Source organism: Adelges cooleyi, unplaced genomic scaffold (assembly GCF_023614345.1).
Source record: "Adelges cooleyi isolate 19-005CV unplaced genomic scaffold, UGA_ACOO_1.1 ACOO_flye_CR_arks_rails_tigmint_CR_PRNA_1, whole genome shotgun sequence".
Classification (NCBI taxonomy): Eukaryota; Metazoa; Arthropoda; class Insecta; order Hemiptera; family Adelgidae; genus Adelges; species Adelges cooleyi.
The window spans coordinates 7,543,390-7,570,511 of record NW_026095751.1 but is presented as its reverse complement, the minus strand read 5'-3'; the positions used below and the strand labels follow the sequence as shown (position 1 = coordinate 7,570,511).

At 32.6% G+C, this 27,122-nt stretch overlaps 1 protein-coding gene across 2 annotated transcripts in view; it reads right to left on the bottom strand.

Moving 5' to 3' along the window:
- Positions 1-791: 791 nt before the first annotated feature.
- The window catches only part of LOC126844247 (homeobox protein extradenticle), a 40,791-nt gene continuing 14,460 nt past the window's right edge, over positions 792-27,122 (bottom strand). Inside the window, exons 4-10 of one of the 2 annotated variants that reach the window (XM_050582326.1) lie at positions 13,589-13,839; positions 8,042-8,232; positions 7,148-7,283; positions 6,409-6,505; positions 3,889-4,037; positions 3,721-3,768; positions 792-2,900 (exon numbers count right to left, since the gene is read on the bottom strand). In XM_050582326.1, coding sequence (XP_050438283.1) covers positions 2,769-2,900; positions 3,721-3,768; positions 3,889-4,037; positions 6,409-6,505; positions 7,148-7,283; positions 8,042-8,232; positions 13,589-13,839 — 1,004 coding nt within the window. In that variant the 3' untranslated portion in view covers positions 792-2,768. Of the gene's footprint in view, positions 2,901-3,699; positions 3,769-3,888; positions 4,038-6,408; positions 6,506-7,147; positions 7,284-8,041; positions 8,233-13,588; positions 13,840-27,122 lie in introns of both variants that reach the window. The other variant, XM_050582416.1, reaches the window with a different exon arrangement.

Here is a 27,122-nt window from a genome sequence, read left to right as displayed (position 1 = left end):
TTAAAAAAAAATAAAAATGTGTGATTTTAAATGTTAAATATTAGGTTTATTAAAAAAATAATAAGACGTTTCCAAAATATTGTCATCGTCTGTTTTCTATTTGAATATTTTTAATATAAAATAATTCTGTGTGGGTAAAGTTTTAACTTTAGCAAATTGGGTGTGTGAAGTCTTCTTAAGTTAGGTACCAACCCTATATTTAAATTTGCGTTCAGATCAAGATAGTATCCCAAATATTATGTGACCATATTTATATTGGTACCAGACATTCTCGAAAAAAAAATATTCAATAAACAACTACCACAAACTAAGCTAGAAGTAAGAACTGGGCTGTTGGGGAGCTCGCTTCAAGTTTTTTCACAAAAACGTTTATCTTGTCAAGTCATACAATTATTAATTGCTCAGGAAAACAGTTTACAAGGAGCAACTGGTTAATCGCCGAAACTTTTTTTTCGATTGGAAAAACTATATTACTAATCCTTTGAGGATTATATAAGTATGCTAAATTGTATTAACATATTTTTATGTTTGTGTCAATATTTTCATAATATTAATTTTTCACTTGGGTGAATTACCTTTTTTTTACCACTTTCTAAAAGTATACTTTATTACTAAAATAATGACTAAAAGATTAAATAAATACACGAATATATTTTTTCTAAATTACAAGCATTATTATTTTGTTTTTATCAGAAACTGTACATAATATTTTATATATATAATATGTATATAACCTAAAATACAGTCACTAATTATAATAATTATGTTTATTTCATAGGCATCTAATTAACTTTAAATTGTAATTATAGTCCATGAAAAGAGTTTTCTACATTTTGGTTTAAATATTTATTATAAACTTAAATCGTATACAATAGTAATTTAATTTTTAATTATAAGTAATAGGATTAAAGGCGTTAGGGCTTAGAATAGAGAAACATGTATTTTTTCTATTATCCAAATTAGTAGTAAATTATTGAAAGAAAAAGTGGAATCTAATGCATTTTTAAGGGGGGTGGGGAGTTTAAAATTGACTCGAACAATTATTTTTTACTTCAGTCATTACGAACAATAATAATTAAAATAAATCTAATATAGGATTCTGGAAACAAAATTCTCTATTCTACTGAGTATAATACAAAAATGTATATTGTTTTTAAATTGTATATAGAAATTGCACAAGTACTAAATTTATGTAATTAAAATAATAATACAACATCTAGTCCATATAGTTTACAAGACAAAAAAAAAAATTAACATTGACAAATACTAAAGTAATATCATTAGCAGTCGAGAAATTGAATACAATACTATATTAAGAGGTAGTTATTAATTAATCGAGCCCAACAATCATGAGTTGAGGTTAAAGATTATTGGTGACGAAAATGTTTTTGTATAAGAATGAAACTGGACTTTGGATCAACTTTCTTTTACATTTAATATGAAGAAAGTAAAAAATCTGATTTTTTTTACCAAATAAAATTTGGTCATTGGAAGGGAAAACAGATAATATACTATAATAAAAGGTAATTTTAATTATTAGTATTACTATAAAAAGCGTACAAACATAGCGTAAAAAAAGAAGAGAAAATTAAGAATGAAAAAAATATATATAATCAAAAATGCACATTTCAGACAACAATAAACCTTACAAATATCGTATACATTATAATGTTATTATCTTCCTTTTTTTTGTTAAAGAAAGTAATAGTAATTTTGTTTTAAATGTTTTTTACGGGTTACAATTTTTTTAGTCATGGTGGCTTAAAAAATACACTACCTTAAAATTTGTTTAATACAATTAAAAATACTAAATAATTTGTCTTTAACAAAAATCAATGTAAAATTATTAATTTCCAAGATTTTCAATGAATCATTATTTTCTTTTAATATCAACATATTATATTAAATACGAAAAAAAAAAATTAAAATATTACCGTGTGTATATCGTATACTTGGGTGAAAAAAGGAGAAAAACACTGAACATGATTGTACTCGATTTTGATGTATGTGTTGATTTTCCTTTGAGATCACAGATAGTAGAAAAAACGTGAGTGTAAACATAATCAACAACAATAATAAGTAATATTTTATTATTATTATTTTTTCTATATAAATTACTAAATAAATCTGGTGATGTGCACAATATACGTATACCAAAGTTTCAATAATGAACGATTAACGTTCAAAGCTCAATTTAATCAAATTTTTTTTTTTTATCAATACACAATATTATATTATAATTACACAATAATAAGATACTAAAATATAGTTTCGTATATACCGAATGAGAAATTCAGTAATATGGTAATCTCAAAATAGGCTAAAATCAATTATATATTATAAACATACATTACAATACTCCTTACACGTGTGGATGTTTTTTTTTGGCGCCGAGGATTCAGAAAACCCGACATATGCCAAAGTCCTAAGTCTTTCGCTTTCGTTATTACAGTAGATCCATAATATAATAATATAATCGTTATTAGTTAAAACGAGACGGTATGTGCTGGCGCCGTTTATATAATAATTTACATAAGAGAACATTCAAACACACAAACACAAACATTGTAATAACCGGCAAATTGGCCGACGCAAGTATTATTGTAGTTATGCTTCGATCGAATACGTACGCCTTAAAATTAAGTTAAGCAATGTATATATATATTAATATATAATATTTATATATAAAAAATGAACAAATTTAGTTATTAATAAGACGAAAAAAAAATTACACATGAACAAAAAAAAAAAAGTTGTTAAAAATGTGCTTAAGACATTTTAGGGCGTTTTATGTCAACGTCATCAGACGAGTCTTCACTATCGTCGTGCATGCCGTGGGCCTGGTATTCGTGACTGGAATTCCATCCGGTAGACGGCGAACCAGAGTTTTTGGGCATCGCCTGCAACACATAGGTAATGATTACAACACGTCATGTTTAACACCAGTGGTACACAATAATTGAAATGTTATGATCGACAGCAACATCCTATATACTAGATACGAATATATACATAAATATAAACATAGATAGGTATAGATACATATAAGTTAGGAACGAGACGAGGACGGTAAGTAAAATAGTACCCAAAGACTGGTTTTAATGTCCCATAAGTATGTATCGTTTTTACGACTGACACCGCGTAATACCACAATTCTGGTTCTGTCACACCTCAAACTGATCATAACATATTAAGGTTACTGTTTTCTCCCCCCCAACAGACTCGGCGCAATTTGCATTTAATTTTGGAGAAAACTAAATATTGCTTTATCGGATTTATCCAATAAACCTAAATGCTAATAACACCACGGTGATTTTGTTTTTTTAATTGCCTCCCAAGTTTTTAACCACTCACAAAACAAAAATCAGTTCTCTACTTTTTTGTGTACATAAAAAAAAAATCATTATCTGGAAAGCGTTCTGAAAAATTACACACGCTGAAAATAACACAAAGTTACGTTTTTTACAAGTTTGAAGGCCATTTATAAAATAACGAGGCGCCAGAGAAATTTGAAGACCACATTAGCGGTTTCAGCCGATTTATGGTTGTGAAAAAAAAAGACATAGGGTTCAATTTTGCTGTACGGTGTACCTAATCTCATACATGCAAAGGACGACAAGGAAGAAACAGCGATCGAACGGATCTACTGTTTCATATTATACATATATTCACCATCATCATTATCGTTTTCATATTAACCTGTTATTCACAGTCGCTCACCTGGTGTCCCATCGGATCGTATCCAAGGCTTCCGTCGGAATACTGCGCCTGTTAAAAACAAAATAAAAATTATTATTCCGGTTGACGAGACAAAATTTGTTACGGAAAAAAAATAAGTGTCTATTATCACAAAGGAACTTTGAGTAAGCTCAAAAGAAAAATACCAACCTGCGATCCGGACATGGGAGAACTGTATTCGGCGCCGTTTAGACTCAGGCTGTAGCCCATGCTGTCTTGGGGACCGCCTCCGGGCGCGGGTGACAACAGGGGAGTCGGCGTTCCCTGCGAGGCCGGGCCCATGCTGTAAGGCGAAGCACCTGTGCACAACAAAAACAAACAGCGGTAAAACTTAGTCAATCAACTAATGTACGTTTTATGGAGACGAAAACTTTCGCTGTGGCACAGTATATACACCACATACGCGCCGGAAATAGCATCTACTAGTCCGGTCGTAAATCTCCAGGAGAATAATTTTTGGGTAGTCTACTTGAAATAATAACATAGTAAAATTGCAATTTTTCAACGTCTAATGGAATCGGCAACATCCCATTATTGTACGGCAAAAAAAAAACCCAAACAAGACCGAAAAAATAAAAAACCTCAGTGTTAAATAAAATTAATACTAATTATATAATATAGAAGCCCTCAGATACTCTAACAGGCATCCCCCGGCATACCTACACGGGGAGCTGTCCTTAAACCGTTGCTCGAGCTTCGTATGAAAAAAAAAAATATTTAACAATATAATATTCATAGTATATGGTTGTCGCTTTAAAAATGCTGTTACCGACTTGGGCACCTACAACTAAACCGCTGACATATATATTTGTATTATTATAAGGGGGAAAAAGAGTAAAAAGTATTTTTTTTTTTTTTTGGAAATGTCAATAAAATTTGACAGCAACGGCGACCGCACGATATACTTTATACGTGAACGTGTGTGTCTGTATATATAACAATGTTGGCGAGAAAGAAGAGGAGAATGATTTATACACGAAACCCATTAAACCCGCATAATTGGGTGTACCCACGACGACGATGAGAAAATAACAACGTCGATTAAATTACACGCTCACGTTTTCCGGGTAAAAAACAAAGTAAATGTACCAAAACGTTTAATCACGGTTTACACACGTCTCCTCCCTCCTCCTATCACGCTCATCCGTTTCCTCGTCCACGGTAGTATTGTTGTTATTATTTTACATACGATCATGTGCCTTAAGAAATACGCTATGTTTTAAACGTAAAAGAAAAAGAGAGCTGGTTTAATACTATTTTTTTTTTACCTCGATCCCATAACGAATTGAAAAATCGAAAAACAGCTTCGCGTCGTAGCTAAAACGCGACATTAAAAAAAAAACTAGCGCAATAGGGAGACGGAGCTGTGGGAGACGGAGAGGTTATAGGTCTTGGGAAATTATTATGAATGAAAATTATTGGTTTAACCACTTTGAAATAAAAGATTTGATAAGAAACTGTAGATGGTAAAAACTAATTAAAAAAAATAATTTTTTTTCTTTGACGTTTTGTAAATAAATGTGTTTCTAATCGAAAAAGTCACGCTATATGGGTTTTCGGGATTTCTCAATAAAAAAAAAATGCGATTACAGATTTTTAAAAATGTAAAAGAAAAAGGTAACGTATATATGAGTGATTAACTTTTTAAATTTAAACACAATGTAGTGAAAATGTTGACTGGTAGATTGAAGAAATTATAATACAGTTTAAAAACCAAAAATTGTTATTGGAGAAAAAAGATATCTGCAAAGTACTATTATTTACGAACAATAATGTGGAAACAATGTTTTCTCGATTATGGATAAATTATTTACAATTTTGGTCTTGTATGTTTTGGGTGCGATTTCCGATATAAGCACTACATGTCGAATTCGGTCTGGCGAGGCCGTTAAAAAGTTATCTTGAGTCCAGACACAAAAATGAAGGAAATCGACGGAAAAACAGTACATTTCTTTAAAAAATATTAATTAATATAACTAAACCATATTTTTTATCTTACGTATCCTCTTGTTACTATTGGCAAGTGAGATACACTCGCTTATATGGCGGCAAACGAAAAAAAAAGAAAATTGTACATAGAAAACGGCGGTGTGCACACGCGCAACTAGAAGGGAAAATGTCTCGAAATGTTTGCAGCAAGTGTGTGTGTGTATATGTGTATTGGATGGCAGTGTTGGTGGATATATGCGGCAAATGGGGTAGAGGATGTACAGGGTGTAAGTGTGGAGTGCGGAGGCGAGGGTAAAACGTGGAGAGGGACTACAAACATATAACAGGACAATGAGGAAACCAGGAAAAACCATTCGGGCTGTCAAGCTCAAAGCCAGGGTCCCTGTGATATATTACTTCCATTTGGAGCTTACTCCCCCAGCGCCTACGCTGCCACCGCTCGCATATATATCGCTATACAAATCCCTATAGTAAACTTCACCCCTTTTCCTATTTACATGTTTTGTTTTTCTCTTTGTTTTTAAACACCAATAGTAACATAAGAGCGGACCTAACGCCGCAGCCGCGACTGTCCGCATGCAACAAAACACCAATATCGGCAATAACAAAATTCCGGCGGTTATTATTAAATACAGGAGGCTCAGTAAATTGTTTTTCAGAAGTTTATTTATTCTTTTAAATAATCCACGTGAACGTCAAACGAACGGAAAAACTACTCACCGGCGGCTTTTTTAGCGGCGTATAAGTTGGCTTCTTCTTGCGCTTTTCCAATGTTCTTTTTGTACCGAATCCGCTTGTTGCCGAACCAATTGGACACCTGTACGCGAATTCAACATAACATTAATAATACCACAATAATATGAATTTTTTGCAATAATCTACATTTAGATCAAATAGATTATAGATGTGTATCTAAATAAATAATATTTTTTGAACAAGTTATGAAAAAGTCAAACCTGTATGAGAAAATTAATGAAATTCAACAGTTCTATACATTTTCTAGTTCAGTATTGTGTTAAAACTTTTTTATTTTTGTACTACATTTTTATTATCGACTTCCGAGGACGTCACACACCATGTTTATTATGAGGAATATCTAGTATCATTGATTTTAGAATCAATGATACTAGAATTATTCTAAAACCAATGCTAGTATGTACAGTTTTTTTAGTAAAACTTGATATTCAACTATAATTTTAGAAGTTCTATAATATTAATATACATCTACTCTAAAAAAGTACATTTACACATATTTATAGAATGAGACTCATTCTGGATTATGATAATGACAACTTTTAAAAAAATTAGAAACTGTGTTGTACACTTTAACACAAGTCTACAGTTGACAGATATAAATGTAGATTGTAGACAAAAAAAAATGTTTAATTTTTAAAACATAGTTTTTAACTATATAATAAACCTATGTAAGTATACAACTCTGCCTCATAGGATCACTCACCTGAGACACGGTTATGCTACACTTCCTCGCCAGTTCTTCCTTGGCCTCTTCGGACGGGTACGGATTGCTTAGGTGTGAATAAAAATACTCGTTTAATATTTCGGAAGCCTGTTTGCTAAAGTTGCGCCTTTTCCGTCTGCGAAAACATAATTAACCAAAAACATTAATACCCAACGGACAAACACTCGTCTTTCGTCGGTCAAGTTTAAAGAGAACTCAAAGTATATGAAACATTTCATTATTCATAAATCATGACTAAAAGTTAAATTTTCAAACATGAATAATTTTATTCGTAAATAATAATTAAATGATAAAAAATGTAACTCTTACGCACGATGAAAATCGTTTATCATCAAATTAGCTTTAGCTTTTAACAGAAATATTTCTTAACACTGGTTATCGTCTATAACTTATTGGACTTATAAAATATACGATTGAAGAAATTGGTAGTATTCACGAGTACCTACTGAATTCAAAGCAAATAAATAATAAATTACTTAGTCCTAAACTAAAAAATGTTTTAAAAATAAGTACAATTGTGTTCGAATAATTTCAGTGATAGATAACGAATAAAGTATTCCTCTTTAAAAATGGGATTAATAATGGGAATATTTGATAATAATTAATAGTCTTAGTCGCTAAGTTTTTCTCTACATTGCGCAATGTTTCAAATTCGGAGTAATTTTTCCTTATTCAAAAATTATACAGGAAGATATTTTTAATGATTTCCAAATGATATGAATTCGTTACAAATTCGAATTACTGCGTAGCGTAGGGTTGAATAAAATTGCACTTAAACAATACCCAACTCTGCCCCCTCCCCTCTCCTTCTTTTTCTATTTCGTCGCACCGTTGCGTTATCCTTGAAAGCTATACGACTATGATTGCTCTTACCTGGCGTCCAAAAATCTAGATCTGAGTATCATAACCGCCTCGCACGTGCTCTGCTTCAGCTGCATTTGTATGGAAGAGAATTTTTTATGAATTATCTGCACCATCCGTTCGATCTCTTTGGGAGTGATCGGCCGCGTCCTGGACTGTTCCCGTAACAGATTCATAACGTGGGTAGTGAATTCGTTGCAGGCCTATACAGGGCAAAAACACAAATGAACACGAGATGAGTGAATTGTAATATATATATATATATATATATATACGACATAGGTCGAAGTAGAAAATGAATTAATAATAATACAATCACATAACGCGTTATTGATAAATAGAGGCGTTTCCCGTCGGTTGCGGTTTTTGTTTTAAACTCGATCTCGACTCAAGACCGTCGATATTATTACATACATTGGCGTAAACCACAAATTACGGTATTATATTTTATACATATATATTTTCTTAAATACACTATCCGGCAATGGTATCGTCTGTTACCACATACTGAATTATGTCTATTGTGTAGTAATGTAGCCGCACACAATTATTACATCCGTATAGAGATATCAGAAGTTAAAAAAAAAAAAAAGGAACGCTATTAATCATTGTTTTTTTTTCGCGGGCGAACGTGTTTGATGATGGTACAAAAATCCGACACAACTCACAGTATATATTATAATATATATATATATATATATAAAAGGATATTTATCATATACGTATGTACATTTTTTTTTATATTTGTTAATGCCGAACATATCAACAGGTTCAAGGAGATCGACTCCGATTATTGCACGCATAATATTATCCTATCTATATTTAGTTATCGAATGTACTACCTATACTATACTACCTATAAGATAATTGTGTAAGTATGTATAGATTTGAACGCGAGGCCAATGTCTTCTTGTGTAGTACGACCGTGTGCGTGTACCGATCGACGAAAGGAACAATATATATATATATACATATAAAAAAACGATTTCAAAACACCACCGCCGCCGCCGTCATTATAATAATGATAAGAGAAAGCATATTATTTTAAACCGAGATTGAAGAGAGACAAGGATGGCTAGGAGAGCGAGTACGACTTTATATATATTTTATACTATATTATAATAATAATAATGTTTTAATGTGGCGAATGAATAACTCTTGTGCGAGAACAAAAATCGCAATCGTCGTCGCCATTGTATGTGTAACCGACAATAACAACAATTGAACAAAACGGAATGGAAAAAAAAAAAATCGAAAACGATTGCGTGCAGATCTGGTCGTTAGTCCTATTAATTTCAGGAATATCAAAGCGGGTGTATCCCGTTCTCGTCCTGCCATCGACCGCCTGCCTACCTAACACAACTGCTGCACTTCAGTTGTACCCGTCAAAGAGTCCTCGACGTACAACGATTCGTACGGTTCGGTTAATAACAATAATAACGATAATGATGATAATAACATAATTACGATAGCCGTAATAGCGGCCACGGACAACAAGAATCCTAGTCGAAAATTATAGTAATTTTATTTTTCAAAACTTATTAACAAAATAAACACACGCGCGGTCGTACGTGCACTCCACCCCCTATCTATATTATTGTTATAAATAATAATAATAATATGTTATTATATAAAACGGGGGCAGTCCGTCTGGAAATGGGAATTTTCCGCATGGCTTGGATCGTATTATTTCGGCCTGTGATGGCCATATAAATCGTATACTCTGTTAACAGAGTATAATGAAATCTGCCATCGACGGTTGCCAAGAAAACTTTTGAGTATGCAATTTTCGTTAAAGGCGAACTGAAATCGGAATGATCGTATGTTCATCTTCGAAAAGTTATTGTTGACAACGAATTTCATATTTTCATTGAAGTTTATAAAACTCATAGAAAATAGCGAAAACTTGCGTGTTTCTCAGTTTTTTAAATACTTGTAGCACAAAATCTAACACCAATTTAGAAGTTTCAAAATACAAAACAAGTAACAATTTACAAGAAAGAAAATCGACTTATACAATGATTATTTTGATAAATTGAACAGATTATCTAATAAAACCACGACTTTTAACCAAACGCACCATGTTTACTTAAAAACGGGGCAAAAAATTAATTTTTCTATTTTGTTGTAAAATGTACATTTTTCATAAATATTTAAACACATTGGAGTTATTATACTGCAGAACAGACTACTTAATATGTACTTTAAAAATTATGCAAAAAAGGTTTTAATTCCCCTACAACTGTAATGCTATGATACAATTATGTTTTCAAAAGGTACTATTTTCGAATTTAAGCTTTTAGTTTAGAAAAAGATCTTTTGCTAAAACAAGTTTTTTAAGCTTTAAAAATAAAACCACAATTTAATGGTTAAACAATTGAACTACTAAACAACATAAACTTTTTTTTTTAAGAACTTGTAACGTCTATTTTATTTCAGTCTTTACTTCACTTTATTAAGAACAATCCTTTTGCATTGAAACCTCATAAATATAACTTTAAATTTAAAAAAAAAATGCTTCTATTAAAAATGTAATTTGAATTCCTAAAATGATTAATAAACTAGTTAATCTATCTATCTATGTATATAAAGATGAATGTATGTTTGTTTGTCCTTTATGCATTAGTCCATTCATCCGATCGCCATGAAACTTTAGGAAGTTGTTGAGTATACTCCCACGAAGGTAACTGGCATAGTACTTTTCGAAAATTCCACCCCTAAGGGTGGCCTCAAACACGAATTTTGTACTTTAAATACGAATAATTTTACGTTCTTAACCCAAAATAAACTCTTAGTTTGTAACCATGGTAACCACGGTACTCGAGCGAATGGTAGGTGATGATTAAAGGAACAGGCTGATTTTACGTACCACGATTTTGAGGACGCTTTTCACGATTGGAACTGGATCTGGAACTGAGGCGGGGATCAGGACTGGGATCCTTGAGTAAGAGGGGGACATAATCAATATAATGTAATGTAAAAAAGCCGAGACGGGGTATACTAAAGCTTTACAGCCAGCAGTACTGACTTTTTTTTTATCTTATTTGTAATTATTTTACTCAGCACTAAATACTTTACTTAGCAAACTAAATATCGGGAAACGCCGGGTCGGGACAGCTTGTAGGTTAATAAAATTAAAAAAAGTATTTATTAAAAGAACCTTTTACTAAGCAGTTAGAAAGACATTCTACTTATCTAGATCCATATCTTTTTATTAAGAATCATACATTCATTATTAATATAGTATGTTGATAAAATAATCATTTTTTAATTGGCGAGTATTTTTAACTTCAACCCTAAACTAAGATGTTACAAATTTTACTGCGTTAAACTAAAAAATTGTAAGTTCAGATCTAATGAACCAAACGTTCTGAGTGGCCTCAGATCTAATGAACCAAACGTTCTGAGTGGCCTGAATGAAGTGTAATTATTTCCTGCTCTAAACTTAAGTGTCACTCCACTTTTGGCGGCGATCGAATATTCCATCGAATATTTCAACGCAACTAAATAAACAGGCACGATCGTTAGATCTTTGCGTATTTGCACACTTGCTCTAATTAAGATGTTTTAATGAGAAATTAGCAGATAATACATATTTTTTCAAGTCTATGGAAGAATTATCCTGCGCAGTATTATCTAGCAACCGTGTCTGTTTGCGATGTAGCGATGTGTACAAATACACACTGGTGTATAATATTATGTAGGTATATATTATAAATAGTCATATCTTAAAAAAGGTAGTCGGAACGAACACAGAAAAAGTAACAAGTACAATACGGCGGCGTTCCGGGAAGACACGACCATTTCACAGCCGTCAATCAAAGTACGGTCGTTTTGCACTCGGATGCGTGTCAAAAGATCTACTAGTCTCTTCTCTCTTATCCTCTCTCTCACACACACATTTTAAGTCTCCTCACAAGTTTTCCATCCAATTTATCCCAACAAACAACAATCTTTACTCGTCGTCATCATAACCCGACGGCTCGTTGTAACCGATTAAACACCGTCGCAACTAAAAGATAAAACAACGTGTGTATAATATGTGAATGAGTAATAATCGACTTCGGTTTTGAAAAATTCCATGTTATTTATTTATTTATTAGTTTTATTATTATTAGTATTTTTTTTATCAATGCCATAATTTTTCGCCTTGTAATTCTTTGTCGGTAATTTATGGGTTTTTTATAGCCCTTTTAATGTGCCGTGGCACGCGCACTCCCGCCGTACGCGTTTATACACAGACAGCATATATGTATACATTGTATATACATACATACTTAACAACGTTTACCGGCGAACACGGACAGAGACTAAATGAGAATATCAAGAAATGCTCATGGGAACGAGAAGTAGATATCGTAAAAGCATTTCGGTACACAAGTTCTCTTCTCCTTTACTTTTTCTCGGTACTAATACTTCATATTATATTATAGTAGTGGTAATGCATTACAAATAATTTTATTATTATTACTATTATTACATTTCATCAACAAGAACGCCGGACGAAGATTTCTTGTACGGTGTCGGATTGTAAAAAATATAATAGTAATCGATTAAAGCGAAGAAAGAGAGAAGAGCGCTAGAGAGATAATAAAAGGAGAGGCTTAAACCTATCAATGTTAAGCACCGAGTCCGATGTAATGATTATTCGAAAACGTATTTTAAAAACAATACAGACGAGAGGAGGAACGTAATAATAATTATCGACTTCCCACGCGTCTTTTTACCGCCGCCGCTCTAGGTCAATAATAAAAATAATAATAATATTCAATAAGGTTATTATAATATACATACATATATCATATATTAATATAAAATAAAAAAAACCATGAGACGTGTATAACGAATATGACTACAGAGAATATACTAGATAAGTACAGCAATCGTTAAAGCGTTAGCATAGCGTACAATGTACATACCTATTACCTAGTACAAATGCTTTTGCAACTATTTAGTAAGACAAATTTTATTTATCTTTAGTTAAAACTATACAACTAATTATAAATCGTAGAGTGACTGAATATAATATTAAAAACTTTTTTGAGGAAAGCAAAAAAATAGGAGAGGAGTAGCATTAAATACCATCACAAAAACAGTTAGTAAATTTTTAGAGCTTAAACAAAAAAAAAATCCACTGGACATTTTTGGATTTGGATTTTTTGTTGCCCACTGAATATGACAACTTGCAACAACCGTAAAACTATTTTTACCATTACAAAATATCTCACTAACACTTTATTTTGTTCTGCCATGTACCTCAAAGAATGTTTTAAAATTTTAATAGCAGTTTTTTAAACCGTGCAAAAAAATCAAATAACTGACTCAGGTTTTTGCATGTAAAATTATTTATGTTTATAATTCATAACTTTTTACCATCCGAAGTTTCGCATCAGGGTTTTATAAGTGATTTTATCATTATCAGACTGCAGTTTTCATTAGTGATCTTGCCGTTAGCTATTATAGTAGTCGAGATAACTTCAAGGTTGTAAGACCCATCCTGATGGTTTTTTTTTAGTTTCTCCTATTTGTATGGTGTATTAATTACATAAAGTATGTTACCTGTTCGTATTTCTCCAGTTCTTGGTGATAGATCTGCCTGATCTGCGCTAGTTTTGCTCTATAATCAGAATGCTCGATGGCGTTGTCTGGTTGTCCGGGACCGCCCGAAGCCGCAGCCGATGCACTGGCAGCAGCTCCCGCGCCGCCTCCCTTTTCTGGTCCCGCCACACCTTCGGCGATTAACATATTGTCTAACCTCATCAACTGTGGATCCGGCGGCTCTTCTTCTTGTGTATTCCGCAGACTCAAAACTGCAACAAAACGTCGAAACGACAATATTAATAATAATAATGATTAAATAATATCACAAGTATATACGTTATACTCGAAATTCATGATTCGCGCTCTTAAGATGGAGGAGCACACGCGAATAATATTTATTTATACGGATGAACAGCTATAATAGGTAAATTTCAATATCCGGGAAATGATGCGACAACCACGAAGATAAACAGAAATTTTGCATTGATTGCATTTTGTTCATATTTAAAATAATTGACTAAAAATTTTGTTCAAGTTTATTCTATTTATACGGATTTAAGAAAGGTATTCGACTATATGAATCATGACTTGTAAACTTAGTAATATGGGAATAAAGGATCCATTGTTAACCTGATTAAGATCGTTTTTAAGTAACAGAACAAAACAAGTTAAGATTGTCTCCCACGTTTCGTAGGTTATTCATGTTACTCCTGAAGTGCCACAGGGTGGTCATTTGTCGCCAATTATATTTTTATTGTATTTTAATGATATCCAAAATGTTTTCAAATATTGTAAGTGCCTGTTATATGCGGACGATTTAAAGTTTTATTAAAGCATTAGCCTCAGTAGACGATTGTGTAGAACTACGAAATTGTTAATTTTGGTGTTTGGATTATGTACCGTCGATAGAGAAAAAAAGCTCTTGTCAGCTGGCCTAGAGATAAATACAATTTTTTTTAAAAGTATCCCAAGTTATCCCGTTTTAAACTAGATATGACGTCCATCTAAATTATTAACAGCTTATGACGACAAATCGCAGAGTAGAGCTCATCTTTATAAAAATCAAAATCTAAACACCGGCATGCGGCCAACCACTAATGGAAAAGACTTTGTCTATTTTACAAAATAAAAACATACCTCTGGACCTCGTCCAAATGTCAATCTAAAATTGAATATCACCATACTCGAGTTACACGAAATGATAATATTTTAAATGTAAAATATATATTTATATTTTCTTACTATATCTATGTTGTCAGTCCCGCTATATCATCGGCAAACACGGCCAAAATTGTTTTAAGAAAAATCCGAGCTCCTAAATCCGACGATAGCCAAATACCATTTTTCGCCCTTTTATGTAAAAACAACACAAGCATGTGTCTACTCTTACATGTTTTTGTAAACAATAGAATATAAATATTAAATATAAGCAAAACTATATTCTTAATGATACATAACAATAATATACATCGTTTACCAACAAAACTCAAACTCAAGGTTAGATTGTATTGTTACATTATAGTATATCTTTTATAATTTTACACAATAACAAGAACGCCAATATTTTGTGATACTCGAAATTCAATAAACCCAGGTTTCTTTTTAAGCCCCACAAATGTACTAATCCAAAACATGTTTTTTTGGGGTTAAGTCATACCCAAAAAAACTTGACTGAGTCGGGCTTTATTGAAAAACTCCGAACTAGTGCCAGTTTTGTTGAATAAATTATCAATATCAAATAGAATAAATTAATAATTTAAATCGCACATCATCTACTTAACACAGCAGTGTCATATTAGTCATATTAATAATATGCGATAACGATCAGGGGGGTTGAACGAAATAATAACACTAGTTACATATTTAGTGTAGTTTTAATACAAAATAAATTTAAAAAAAAAAACTGTGGCTTCGTTGAGAAATAATAAATCATAGTTGCCATTATTACAATTCTGACATAAAAAACGTTAAGATCATTCAATAGAGCACTAGTGTAATGAGATACTAACGAGTAATATATATATATACCAACACTCAATAGTATATCTTAAACACATACAGCTTTTACGGAGATACATTCAGATAAAATTGTAATTTGTGTATACTTGGTCCACGTTGTAAAATTACAATTTAGAATAATTATTATGAACCATTTATTATTTTATAATAGCCAATCGCGGCACCTTATCGGCTAGACGTCAAACGTGTTATTTAATACATAATACTTAATACACTGTTTACTTGATACTTTATACACTTATTTATACTACTTATTATTTTTCCATACAAAACAACCGTTACGAAAACGGAAGGCTTCAGTTTTTCTATTATATTGCAAATCTCTATTCATCACTATTTCTTTATTCAGTCCGCACAACAAGTCTTAGGACAAGTTATAAAAGAATATTTTTAGTTATAATAATCCGGGCGAACAAAAAAAAAAGCCAGGGCCAATTAAGTTTGTTTAGGTATACTTATACACAGTCAAACCCAACTACTTCTTCGGTCTTTTTCTTCCTCTTTTAATTTTTACGACATTTTTTCCATTATTCTTTCAACACGACAAACAAGTCTCTCTCGATTTTTAGTCATAAGTTATAATTATTCTGCTATAATCCATAACAAATGACATGTTAGAATACTTTCATAAAAATGCGAAACTATATGATTCGTAATCCCTGCCAATTTATCATACGATGAACTCGTATCGTTACGTGGTTTTAGCAAAAAATAAAAGATGTATAGAATATACGTTAGACGAATGCCTTACCACGGCGTAACCGGTTATTTTATTTTCTAGTTTAAATGCACAATATATTGAGAATAACAATTATAATACCATAATATAACAATTTAATAAATCAGTGAGCCGTACCGCATTTGTCGCGTTTTATAACGTGTTTAAAAAACCGCTTAACTACAAATCGGATAACATGACGAAAATACACTAGCATTGAAAATAAAAAAAAAACTGACTAATAGTTAATAAATCATTAGGAGTGTTAAAGCGCACGAGACATGATTATTTTCTATATACACACCAGAAGCATTTTGTACATCAGTATTATCTTATATATATATATAAAATAATATTATAGTAATTATTCACTCATGGCGAGTTTTACGTTAGTTGTAGTACTAATAGTAATAGTAATAGTAGTAGTTGTAGTAGTAATAGTGTTTTTTTTAAACTAGATCTCAAACGAGGGCCGATTTTATTACATGTATACATATATTTCATGACATCTAATAGAATAATTAATGGAATAAAATACCATAACCGTAAAACTACATAAACATTAGACTCGCTAGCAAGATAAATATACAACTGGCATGCAAGTAGTGCCTACCTCATCCCCTCTCCTATCCCGCCCAGTGTTACAACAGTGCCGGTCGGAACCACCTCTCTATGTATGTATTTAAATTATGCAATAATGCAATGCACAAACACAAACTAGCCATTGTTTACACGCCGCAATACAATTACTTTGATTACGCTATTATTTTAAATATATGTAAAAAATAAAAATAACACACAACACAACGTCTAGGGGAGTCTACTTTTTAGATCGTTATCGACGAGATTTTTCGGTGTGTGTTTCTATTACAAAAACCCGGTTCATTACATTAATTTTTTAAGACGTAGGTACACGGCACAACGAACCCTGTTTTTTTTGTTTTGTTAACAATAAACTGTACACAAAATTAAAACTACCATTATTGTAGTAGTACTGCTTATTGGCAGTAACACGAATACAATTTTAATAATTATTATTATATAACTGTATATTTCCATGTTATTAAGCTACCAGTGGAACGATAGGCAAAATTTGAATTTTAAACGTTCCGTCATTTTAAACTACTAAAAATTATTATAGCAGTCAGTTCTAAAATTCTTTCTAAACCGTTTGTCTTAACACATCACAGAAAGAGCAAACCTTGCACCTTTATAAGATAAACCGGTACACATTGAATATTTAACGATGAAACTATTTATATTTTGTCATTACTCATGACGCATTCATCAACGAAAAGCGATCCAATTATGCAATTTAAGTCAAATAACGGCCAGTAGGGTATTCTACATCGTTTAAAACCACTTCGTTTTAGTATAATGGAGACAAATTAATTCCCTCAGACTGTTATTTTTTATAATACCGATTTCGACTGCAACTAAATGAACATTATTCCTTTCTTTTTATCATTCATATTTTTTCCATTAATTTTTAACGAACATCGTTTACAGCGGCGATATCTTCGAACATAATATTATTATATGTATAATATTATATACATTACAATAACAATAATAAAGCAGATAAAAACGACAAATAAACGTGATCATCATCGTCGGATTTACAAAGAAAAATGTATAATACCGAAGAAATTAATCATTCCGACACAACAAATTATATATTTTACTATTGCCGTCACAGTTATAACAACCCTACTGGCTGTTTAATTGTTTATACCGTTGCTTTATAAAAATCGATCATATGATTTTTGACCAAGCCAACCACTAACCGAATAAGGTTAGTATAATCTTATTTATTTCAAAGTATTTAAATAATAATTTTCCTGAACTCTGTAGCTTTTTTTGTTGTATTTTGGGATACATGCTAATCTAAAATAGTGGATCCTACCAGACCAATTCTGTTTGTAAAAATCGTTTAAAAATATTATTTTGGTAATAATTAAAGTTTATAACATTTATAGTGTAGGTAATAATATATTATAACAATAATTTGTTACATGAATATATTTTTAGGCTGGGTCAAACAGTGAAAATCGACAAGAACGCAAAAACGACACCATGCTGGCGCGTCATCGATTGGCTCAAGGTTAGAATATGACGTCATCCCACCAAGGGTGTGGAAATAAGATGGTGATAAGGTGTGTAAGGGTGAGGATGGTGATAAAAAGAAATCTAAAAACTTCTGGACAACTGATAACACACAATAAATATTGGTAAATCAATGTTATTCATCAGAGACTGTTAAAAAACATATTCATGCTCAACATTTTATTTAAGCTTTAGCTAAAAATTAGTTGATGACCATAGATGTTAAAAAAAAATTACTGAGAATTCAATAATCCTAAAATAAAACAAAAATAGAAAAACGGTTCTTAACATAATTAAAATATGTTTTTAAATTTAGGTCAGTCATAAATTTCCATGTACTGACAAGTGTTGATTATGAAATATGAAAAAATTTAAAAGCTGTCTTCAAATACACACTTAACATATTTTGTTGTGTTGTGTGTGTGTGACCTTAGCATTATTTGAAGACTATTTAATTGCGTGAAGAATTTATTTAAACTTATCATCCGTTATTATTATGTTTTGTTCCTACTAACGCTACTGATTGAAATCTAGGGTTATAATTCTTATAACCCTAGATTATTACCTATTAATAAACTATAGATTTTTACATAAAATAAAAATCTCATATTATATAGGTCAATATTGATCAATAATCGTTTAACGTCCCACACAAATTTTCGATTGTTATTTTTTAATTGTTCTTTTTAAAAACCTTTTTTGATTGTTACTTTATATTATTAGAAAATATGTACATTTCTTTTTTTTAGTGTTTTCGAGAGCTCTATCAATTTAAAAACTTGGTAAGTGGTAAAGAATATATTGACTTTTTAAATTAAGAATAATTTGATGAAAAAATTGACTGGTCGATAACTAATTTTGAGTAATTATTATTAGAGTCATTAAAGTTTAAATTTTAGGATAGAAAGAAAGGTGGAGTGTAGTATTATTTTTATCTGCGCGCATTATTGAACCGTAGTACTCCACCTCCAGTCCTAAATTTTAAAGTTTAGAAACGCAAAAAAAATAATTATTTAAAACTGGTACAATCATAATAATAGCAGTAATAATAATACATTTCTATAAGTGTATAAGTGATTAATACCACTATAAACGACTCGCCAGACGATTAATAAATGAAATTAATTAGCGGCGTCGTCGGCGACATTGAAAAATCGGATAAAACACTTCACGACCGTGAGAAGAGGACATTATTACTTTAACACAAACTACCCAGTATGTGGTATACGCGTGATACGACAAAAAACAAAGTAAATTTAATAGCGTTAAAACAAAATAGCTAATTTACCGGCTGAGGGTTAATAACGGGCCATATTTTTATTAATAATAACACCGAACTCGAACTTAAAAGGCAATGGAGATGGCGACGGGAGGACTTAAAATTATGAACAACCATAAATAGCAAAACCCACCCCGAGGACGAGTTTTTTAGGTTTGCAAAAAATCATTAGTACCCATATTGTTGGAAAAATTATTAAAATATAAATTCTATATTAAAAAAGTAAAAAGTATACACAAAAAGTAAATATATAAAAATTATAAAATATAATTAATTTAATTTAATTAAAAGAATATTATAAAATTGTCAGTCTCATCTCCATTTTTCATTATTTATAAAAGGTTAAAGGCAAAATAAAGATAAAAATTTATTTTAAATTAGGTTGAATGTTAAAACGTTGCAAGTTTGATCGGGGTTGTTAGTTACCAAGAAGAAAATACAAACCTATGAATAATGCACCGGATCTTGGGATGTGAATATCGTTTTATTTTAAAGAGCCCGGGCCAAGGTAAGTAGCAGAGAAGTACACAGCGCGTAGAGAATTCATAACCCTTTTAAAACTCAGCGAATAACAGAGTTCGCCTGTTTAATTTTGAATTATTCATGGGCCGACTATAACGCCTCCGCCACTTTACCCCTTTTTTCCGCAAAAGTTTTCTCCCTCTGCAGTGGGTTTACTTTATCTACCTAACAAACAACAGCAGTATATAGTCCTCGCTTCCTCATCATCATCCCAAAAGCCCTCGGCGAACACCATACAAATTACACAAAATCGATGACATAGTCGAATTTGTTATTGTGATGTTCTAGTAAATCTCCGACCTTTGTCTTTTGACCATTTAGCTGTCGTATTATGGTACATATTATGGTTAACTACTTGTGACTAAGCTGCACACATAATTATCAGTAGCAGAAATATTGCACAACATTTTCGGTTTTACATAAAATAATCATCGTCAATTAATAATAAGTGACAAAAAAAAACCACCTAAACCCATTGGGTTAACTACACAGATATTATTTACAGAAGAAGTGAACTTCGGCCACTTGTACAAAAATAAAATTACAGTAATATTTAACCTTTTAATAGGAGCAAATAAGATTGTTAGTAACTGTACGCGTTTTAATCATTGATGTTTAGAGTATTCATGGCCATAAATCCCATATTTTGGTAAATACTTGACATTTTCAGGCAAAAATAATTCCTCATTTTTTTTCTTTTGCTATGATTGATGGAAGAATAGAAGGCTAAACAAGACAACCATTTATTGATTTACTGTGGAAAATAAAGATATATTCGAGCAATTTAAATGACAAATAATACAAAGCCTTTGTCTTTCTTACTTGAACATGTTTTCATTCACACTCTATCAAAACCCACTAACCATTTAATAAACTTTTTTTTTCAATAACAGCACTAATATAAAAAAAATCCAGTTTTTTAAAGTATCGGTTTTTTAATATTAGTTAAAACGCATCTGTAGACTTTCTTTTATATTACGTTGTTCCTTTTTCGTATACATATACGAATAAATTATTATAATATATTTATATTATTCATCCATACTTTAATATAAGGACGCCGCCGTTGTGCTTACAAGTATTCTGATAGACTCGCAGCAGCTCACAGTGGTATACATTTAGTGGTAATAGTGTCAACGATGGCGGTAATGTTGGGTTATGGCGTTGGCGACTGCAGCAAAAAAGCAGGAAAAAGACAGTGGTAGAAAAAAATATATGCAATCGCCCTATTAAAAATAATGATGTCGTCGTACATTGAGCGTAAAATATGAGGACATTAATATAAAACTAAATAACCATAACAATGAGACAACGGTGGATATACACCGTTGATGTAATAATTTATACTATATTTTTATAATTATTTGGTTTCTTCCGACAGACACGACAAGAGTGTTCGACAGGGAGAATGACGGTTCGAAATAGTAATGCTAATTATTATATAAAAGTAAAACAACACAAGACAATAGAGTTTGCCTTTGTGTCGAACACCGTTTAGAAGTTTAGTGAACCGTATATTTTATTTTATTAATTTAATTGAACGCTTGCTCATACAGAAATTTATATGTATATAATCTAGGGATTCAAGCCAACACGGCACTATACTCTTCACACAACTGTCACTATTTATAAACTAGTTATTTCTGGTGGAAACATGTGTTCTTCCGTGGCAAAACACATTTTTGTTCGGATCACATAAATTTTATACACACATCATATACATATACACACACACACACATATATACATGAAATGCGTGTGAGTGCACAACCCTAGTTATTTTTTCGTTGCACCGTTAACGCTGTCGTCTAAACGCAACACGACTACTACACACTTACTATGTATTATATATATATATATATGGTTGGTGTTTTTTTCCACGATAAAACAATGAAGACAGGGGTGAACCCCCCACCCCTATTTCCCATTGTGTTCTAAAGTAGAAGAGAACTCTGCACAACTCCGCCATTGCCCATTGCATTTATAACGCCAAACGAGCAATGCTCGACCATAAATCGTGTACGCCGCTCATAGGTTTTTGGAAGACGTGGAAAAGATCATTCGTCGGCCACTTAGACGGTATAATTTACAAGTACACGCCACGACTAAGAGAAAAGCATAATATATAATAATTATAACTACTACTACTAGTCAGTCTAGTATTGCCTACAACAACAAAAACGCATGTGGTATGTACCGCATGGCCGTTTATTAATCACACTGTAAACGCATAATAGAGTTCCACCATAAAACACTCGATTCGTGTTTAAAATGCTGAACAAGTTATATGAAAAAAGAACATAATTAATAACGAGACCGATTAATGACAAGGAGGTAATAATATAGAATACCCTCTCCCCATCAGCACACGAGTTAATAAGTCGAATTTCGACCATGTCCAATCATCACATCGATGGATAATACCATATTATAGAAGGCATGACAATTATCAAAAGCTCGCAGAAAACATACATACAAATACACGTATTGTGCAAGTTGAAAAATAAAAAATCAACTACCACCCAGAGTTGAGCAAAATTTAAATAATAGGCAATTTATTATTCGTGAATAACATTAGTTTTTCGTAACTCAAAACATAAGAAATAATTTAGTTAATATGTATAGACAAATAGTTAAGCTCAGATAATTTAAAATGTATTTAAAATAAATTTCATAAAAATTATTTTTTTTACCTAACCATAATTGCTACCGTTTTGTTGAGCTTAAATACTTTTTTTTAATCTTAGAAAAATTGTAGGTATTTATCTTTATTATTTCGACATTCAGACAAACAACCAATAACAATTAATAATATTGTCATACATAATCGAATAATAAATGACTAAATAAACTTTTTCTTCCTTCATCTAAGTAACATATTATTTGTATAACTATACACACTATTACAACTATAAAAACCTAACTTGTAACGAAGTACAAACTAATTCGTACTTCGGGTCTAAGGTTATATCTTAATTATTGATCAATCAGTAGTTCAAGCTTTCATCATTAATGGTCCTATCATATCATTGTTGTTAATTTTATTTTGCCAAAAACCCGTATATCCCGTAAGTTGAAAAAGTTGCTGACTTGTAGCCCAAATATTAAAATGCTCATTTGCCAATATACCTACTTAGTTAAGAGTTGGCCTAAGATCTGAGCCAATTTTTTTTTAAGCACAGCAGCAAATGTTCACACGGTCGAGCGTACATTAACAAGGCTTTTCTTTAGAATTATCAGTTGTTTTTTCAAAAATTATATTATTACGTGAACAAAATATGCGAACATGTAAATTGTGGGACGGTCTGTGTACAAAAAAAGAAGAAAATTAAAGGCAGCATGACGCAGGCGCCGAGGTATCGACAGTTAATACATCCGTCGCTCGTTAATATCGAAGTGGATGCAAAATGAAAATATAAATAAAAAAATAACATAATATACATACAATATTTAAGACTCGTATGATGTCGTGTTTATTATGTACAAGCCATGCTATACGGTATATCATTAATTTCTCGTCTCGAAGAATATTCAGTGAACGGAGTAGTATAGTTTTGGTCGTTAAGGCAATTCGGTTAAATTACTGTTGGGTTCTTCTCGTCGGCGTGCACAGCGGGAGAAATAACAGCAAACTGCGGGGATTCTAAACAATCCGTGGCGGCGATAACCACTCGGTATTTTAAAGGTCAACAATGAATCGAACGGAACTTGACTTAAAAAAGTCACTCGAGTAAATCACCTGCCCTCGTACTCGGGTGTCGGTTCACAATAACAGTTTTCTTTTGGTTTCGTGTAATGTAAACCAACAAAAAAAATAATAATATTAATATTATTACTATTAAATCCAATCTCGTTTGAATATCTCTCCACCAACCTTGGCGTACATTGAGAACATTCGACGTGGTTATTTAATCTGCTGGCCCGAGAGAAAAAAAATATTAATATAAAAAAACATCTCTTTGCTTCCAACACCACGTCTTTGTTGTATTTCTCGGAAATCGTCGTCGTGTCGGTTTTTGATGTGGACACAGACGACGATATTTTTTTCTCGAATTTATCTTATATTTTATTATCATTATTATTCAAATTCGGATTATAATAATAATATAGTCTCGGACCAACGTTAATGCGATAAACAATTTTTTTTTCACACTCATAATGTTATTTTCGATGGCGTCATGAGTGTTTATTCACCTTAGGATTACTCGCAATCGTAATGACTATTATCATCGTAGTTTATTATTTAGTTTTTGACCAACACGCTCCTCTAGTTACGGATTTTAGGGTATACGTAAATCCAATTAAACCAATATTTTTGAGTAAATACAATACCAAGCATTTGCAGGGAAAAATTCGAGGTTTTTTTTTTAACTGAACGCTAAGGAGGTTAACAACAACGGATAGTGTATGTAATAGACACGGGAAAGGTATTCTAGAACTTGGTACAAAAACTAGCCATAAAAATTGTTTCAACTATTATTTTTCATGGAACAATTAATTATATTTTAGTACGATAACCAGATAAATAAAGTATTCTCTACAAATATACCGTAAATTGCGTTTGTTCTCTACCATTTAAAACGAGATAAAGAATTTGATTTTAACTACAATGAAAAATTACAAAAAGTTATTTGATTATTGCACCAAGCCCTTTTTACTGAAAGAATTAGTTTTAAAAATAGGGAGAGAACATTAAGAGAGCAACGGTGAGTTGGCTGCGTCAAGCGTTGCCGGTTTTTAATTAAACAATTGTTTTCCGGGTAAAATATTTCAGCCGGTAACGTCGACGGCGTTTTGTAACGACGAGCAGGCGTTTTTCAGGGTGTTTGCGGAATAGAGGCAGCGGAAAGAGGTCGGCGGCTAAAAACGAAGAGCATTGCCACCGCCACCGTAACGGCAGCAGTTCACAATAAAACGGAGTAGAACGCGAATCGAAATTGTGAAGACGCTAACGGCAAGAAAAACATGTACGGGCGCGCAACACAATATCAGCCGGTGCGGAATGGCACTCCGGGCTGCCAGGCCGCCTTTTTCCCATCCGTCCGTTGTCCGTCCGCCATCCGCTGCCGCCGCCGCCACTCGTCCGCGCGTTTCCCTCCCGCGGCATGTATTGATTTGTTCCGAGGACCAGCCGCCCCATCCCCTCCGCCTTCGCCACCGCCTCCACAACAGCCCCGACCCCGACCGCTTCCTCCACCGACGCCGACAGCACGATCCTACCACCGACGTTTCACCCTCGTCACCACCACCCGTATCCGCACCGTATACACCACCACCACAGCCGCCGCTTCAGTAATCCACACATACCGAAGACTTGTCATTCTTTATTCCCGACTAGCCCGTACAATAATGGAAAGTCGGTGGGAATGCAAACGATTATTGTAATCGCAACCTAACTGGGATTTTATTTTGTTCAGACTTTTTTTATTTGACGAAGAAACGTTATAATAAATATAGAATGTATCTTGTTTTTCTGAGGATTTTTATACTTGAACGACGACAAAACGACGTCTGACAAACTCACCAACGGCAACGCGCGAAACTCATCGATCGTTTTACAAACGGACCACGACGACGATACGACGGGACCAAAACAAAAACAAATAAATAAATAATCCAGTCTCTACTCTCTACGCATTGTTTCACACGTATCCAACAATAATAATAATAATAATAAAGTGGAGCTGCTACAAACAGTGGCGCGTCCAATATTATTTGTTTTCCCGTGTTATCCCTCTCCTTCACCCTATATGAGAACCTCGTGCTGCAAAACCGGGAAGAGCCGCATGTGCGAGGCGCGTTATTATTACATTTGATGGATACACACACTCACACACATGTTATGATACCATATACTGCCGCTCCGGTCTGTCGCAATGCGGCGACGGTGGCAGAGGCATACCCTTTTGCAACAACTGCGGCGCTTTATTTCTTCAATAAACCTCCTCCCCCGCCGGCAAAACGGCTATGGTTGTTTTACGTTCTCGATAAGAATATTAAGTTTTCCTCAAAAACGTGCCGCGCGTACCGTTTTGCGGCAACACGTTCCAAATGAGAGGAAACAGCGCGCGGTCAAAACGACAAATGCCGCGATGGCGAGTTTTTATAAATAGGGAGAGAAAGAGCTTTTGCAACCGAGTATAATAGAGCGTGTGCAGTTTTTGTTAGTCCTAATTCCTAGAGAAAACTTGTTGTTTTATTTAAATAGGTAATTTTGTCTTGTTGTTTAACGAGTTTAATAAACTCGACAGACGTATTTTTAACTACCACGTCATTATCATTTTAAGTTATTTAATTATTGAACAAACACAGAGCGGAATGAATTTCTCCATAGCTCCAAGAATTCGATAAATGTTTTGCATTTGTTTACACCAGCCTTTTGGTTATCGAATCGCTAAAAACGAGTGACATTTGTCAACCCCCCCCCCCATGCCTGAGAAAGAAATTTAAATTCTGAATAGTAAAAAGAAGTACCTTCACTGGGAGACCACTTTACTCGGGCTTGTCACGTTATCATAATACAAGTTACATTATAATTATTGTTATATACATATTGTACCATTGATTAAAGAAAAATAGACAACTTACGGCATATTCTTTTATGGAAACCCATTAAGATAATGGAATGGACCCCAGAATTGTATGGTTTAATATAGGTCCGGGTCCAAAAGAGCGCTGTCAAAAAAACCACACCGTAGTCTATCTATTAATGTTTAATCAATGCTTGTACCAATACCCACCTCTGAGTAGAGTTCATACAACCGTTGGAAAGTCACTGACATGTCTATTGTCTGTATAAACGATAATGAAAATGATACTAAGCTTTTATTATATGCTATTGCAAGATATAATATTATATTAATACCCAACACTAGATATATCTAGACGTACTGATATAAAAAATAAAC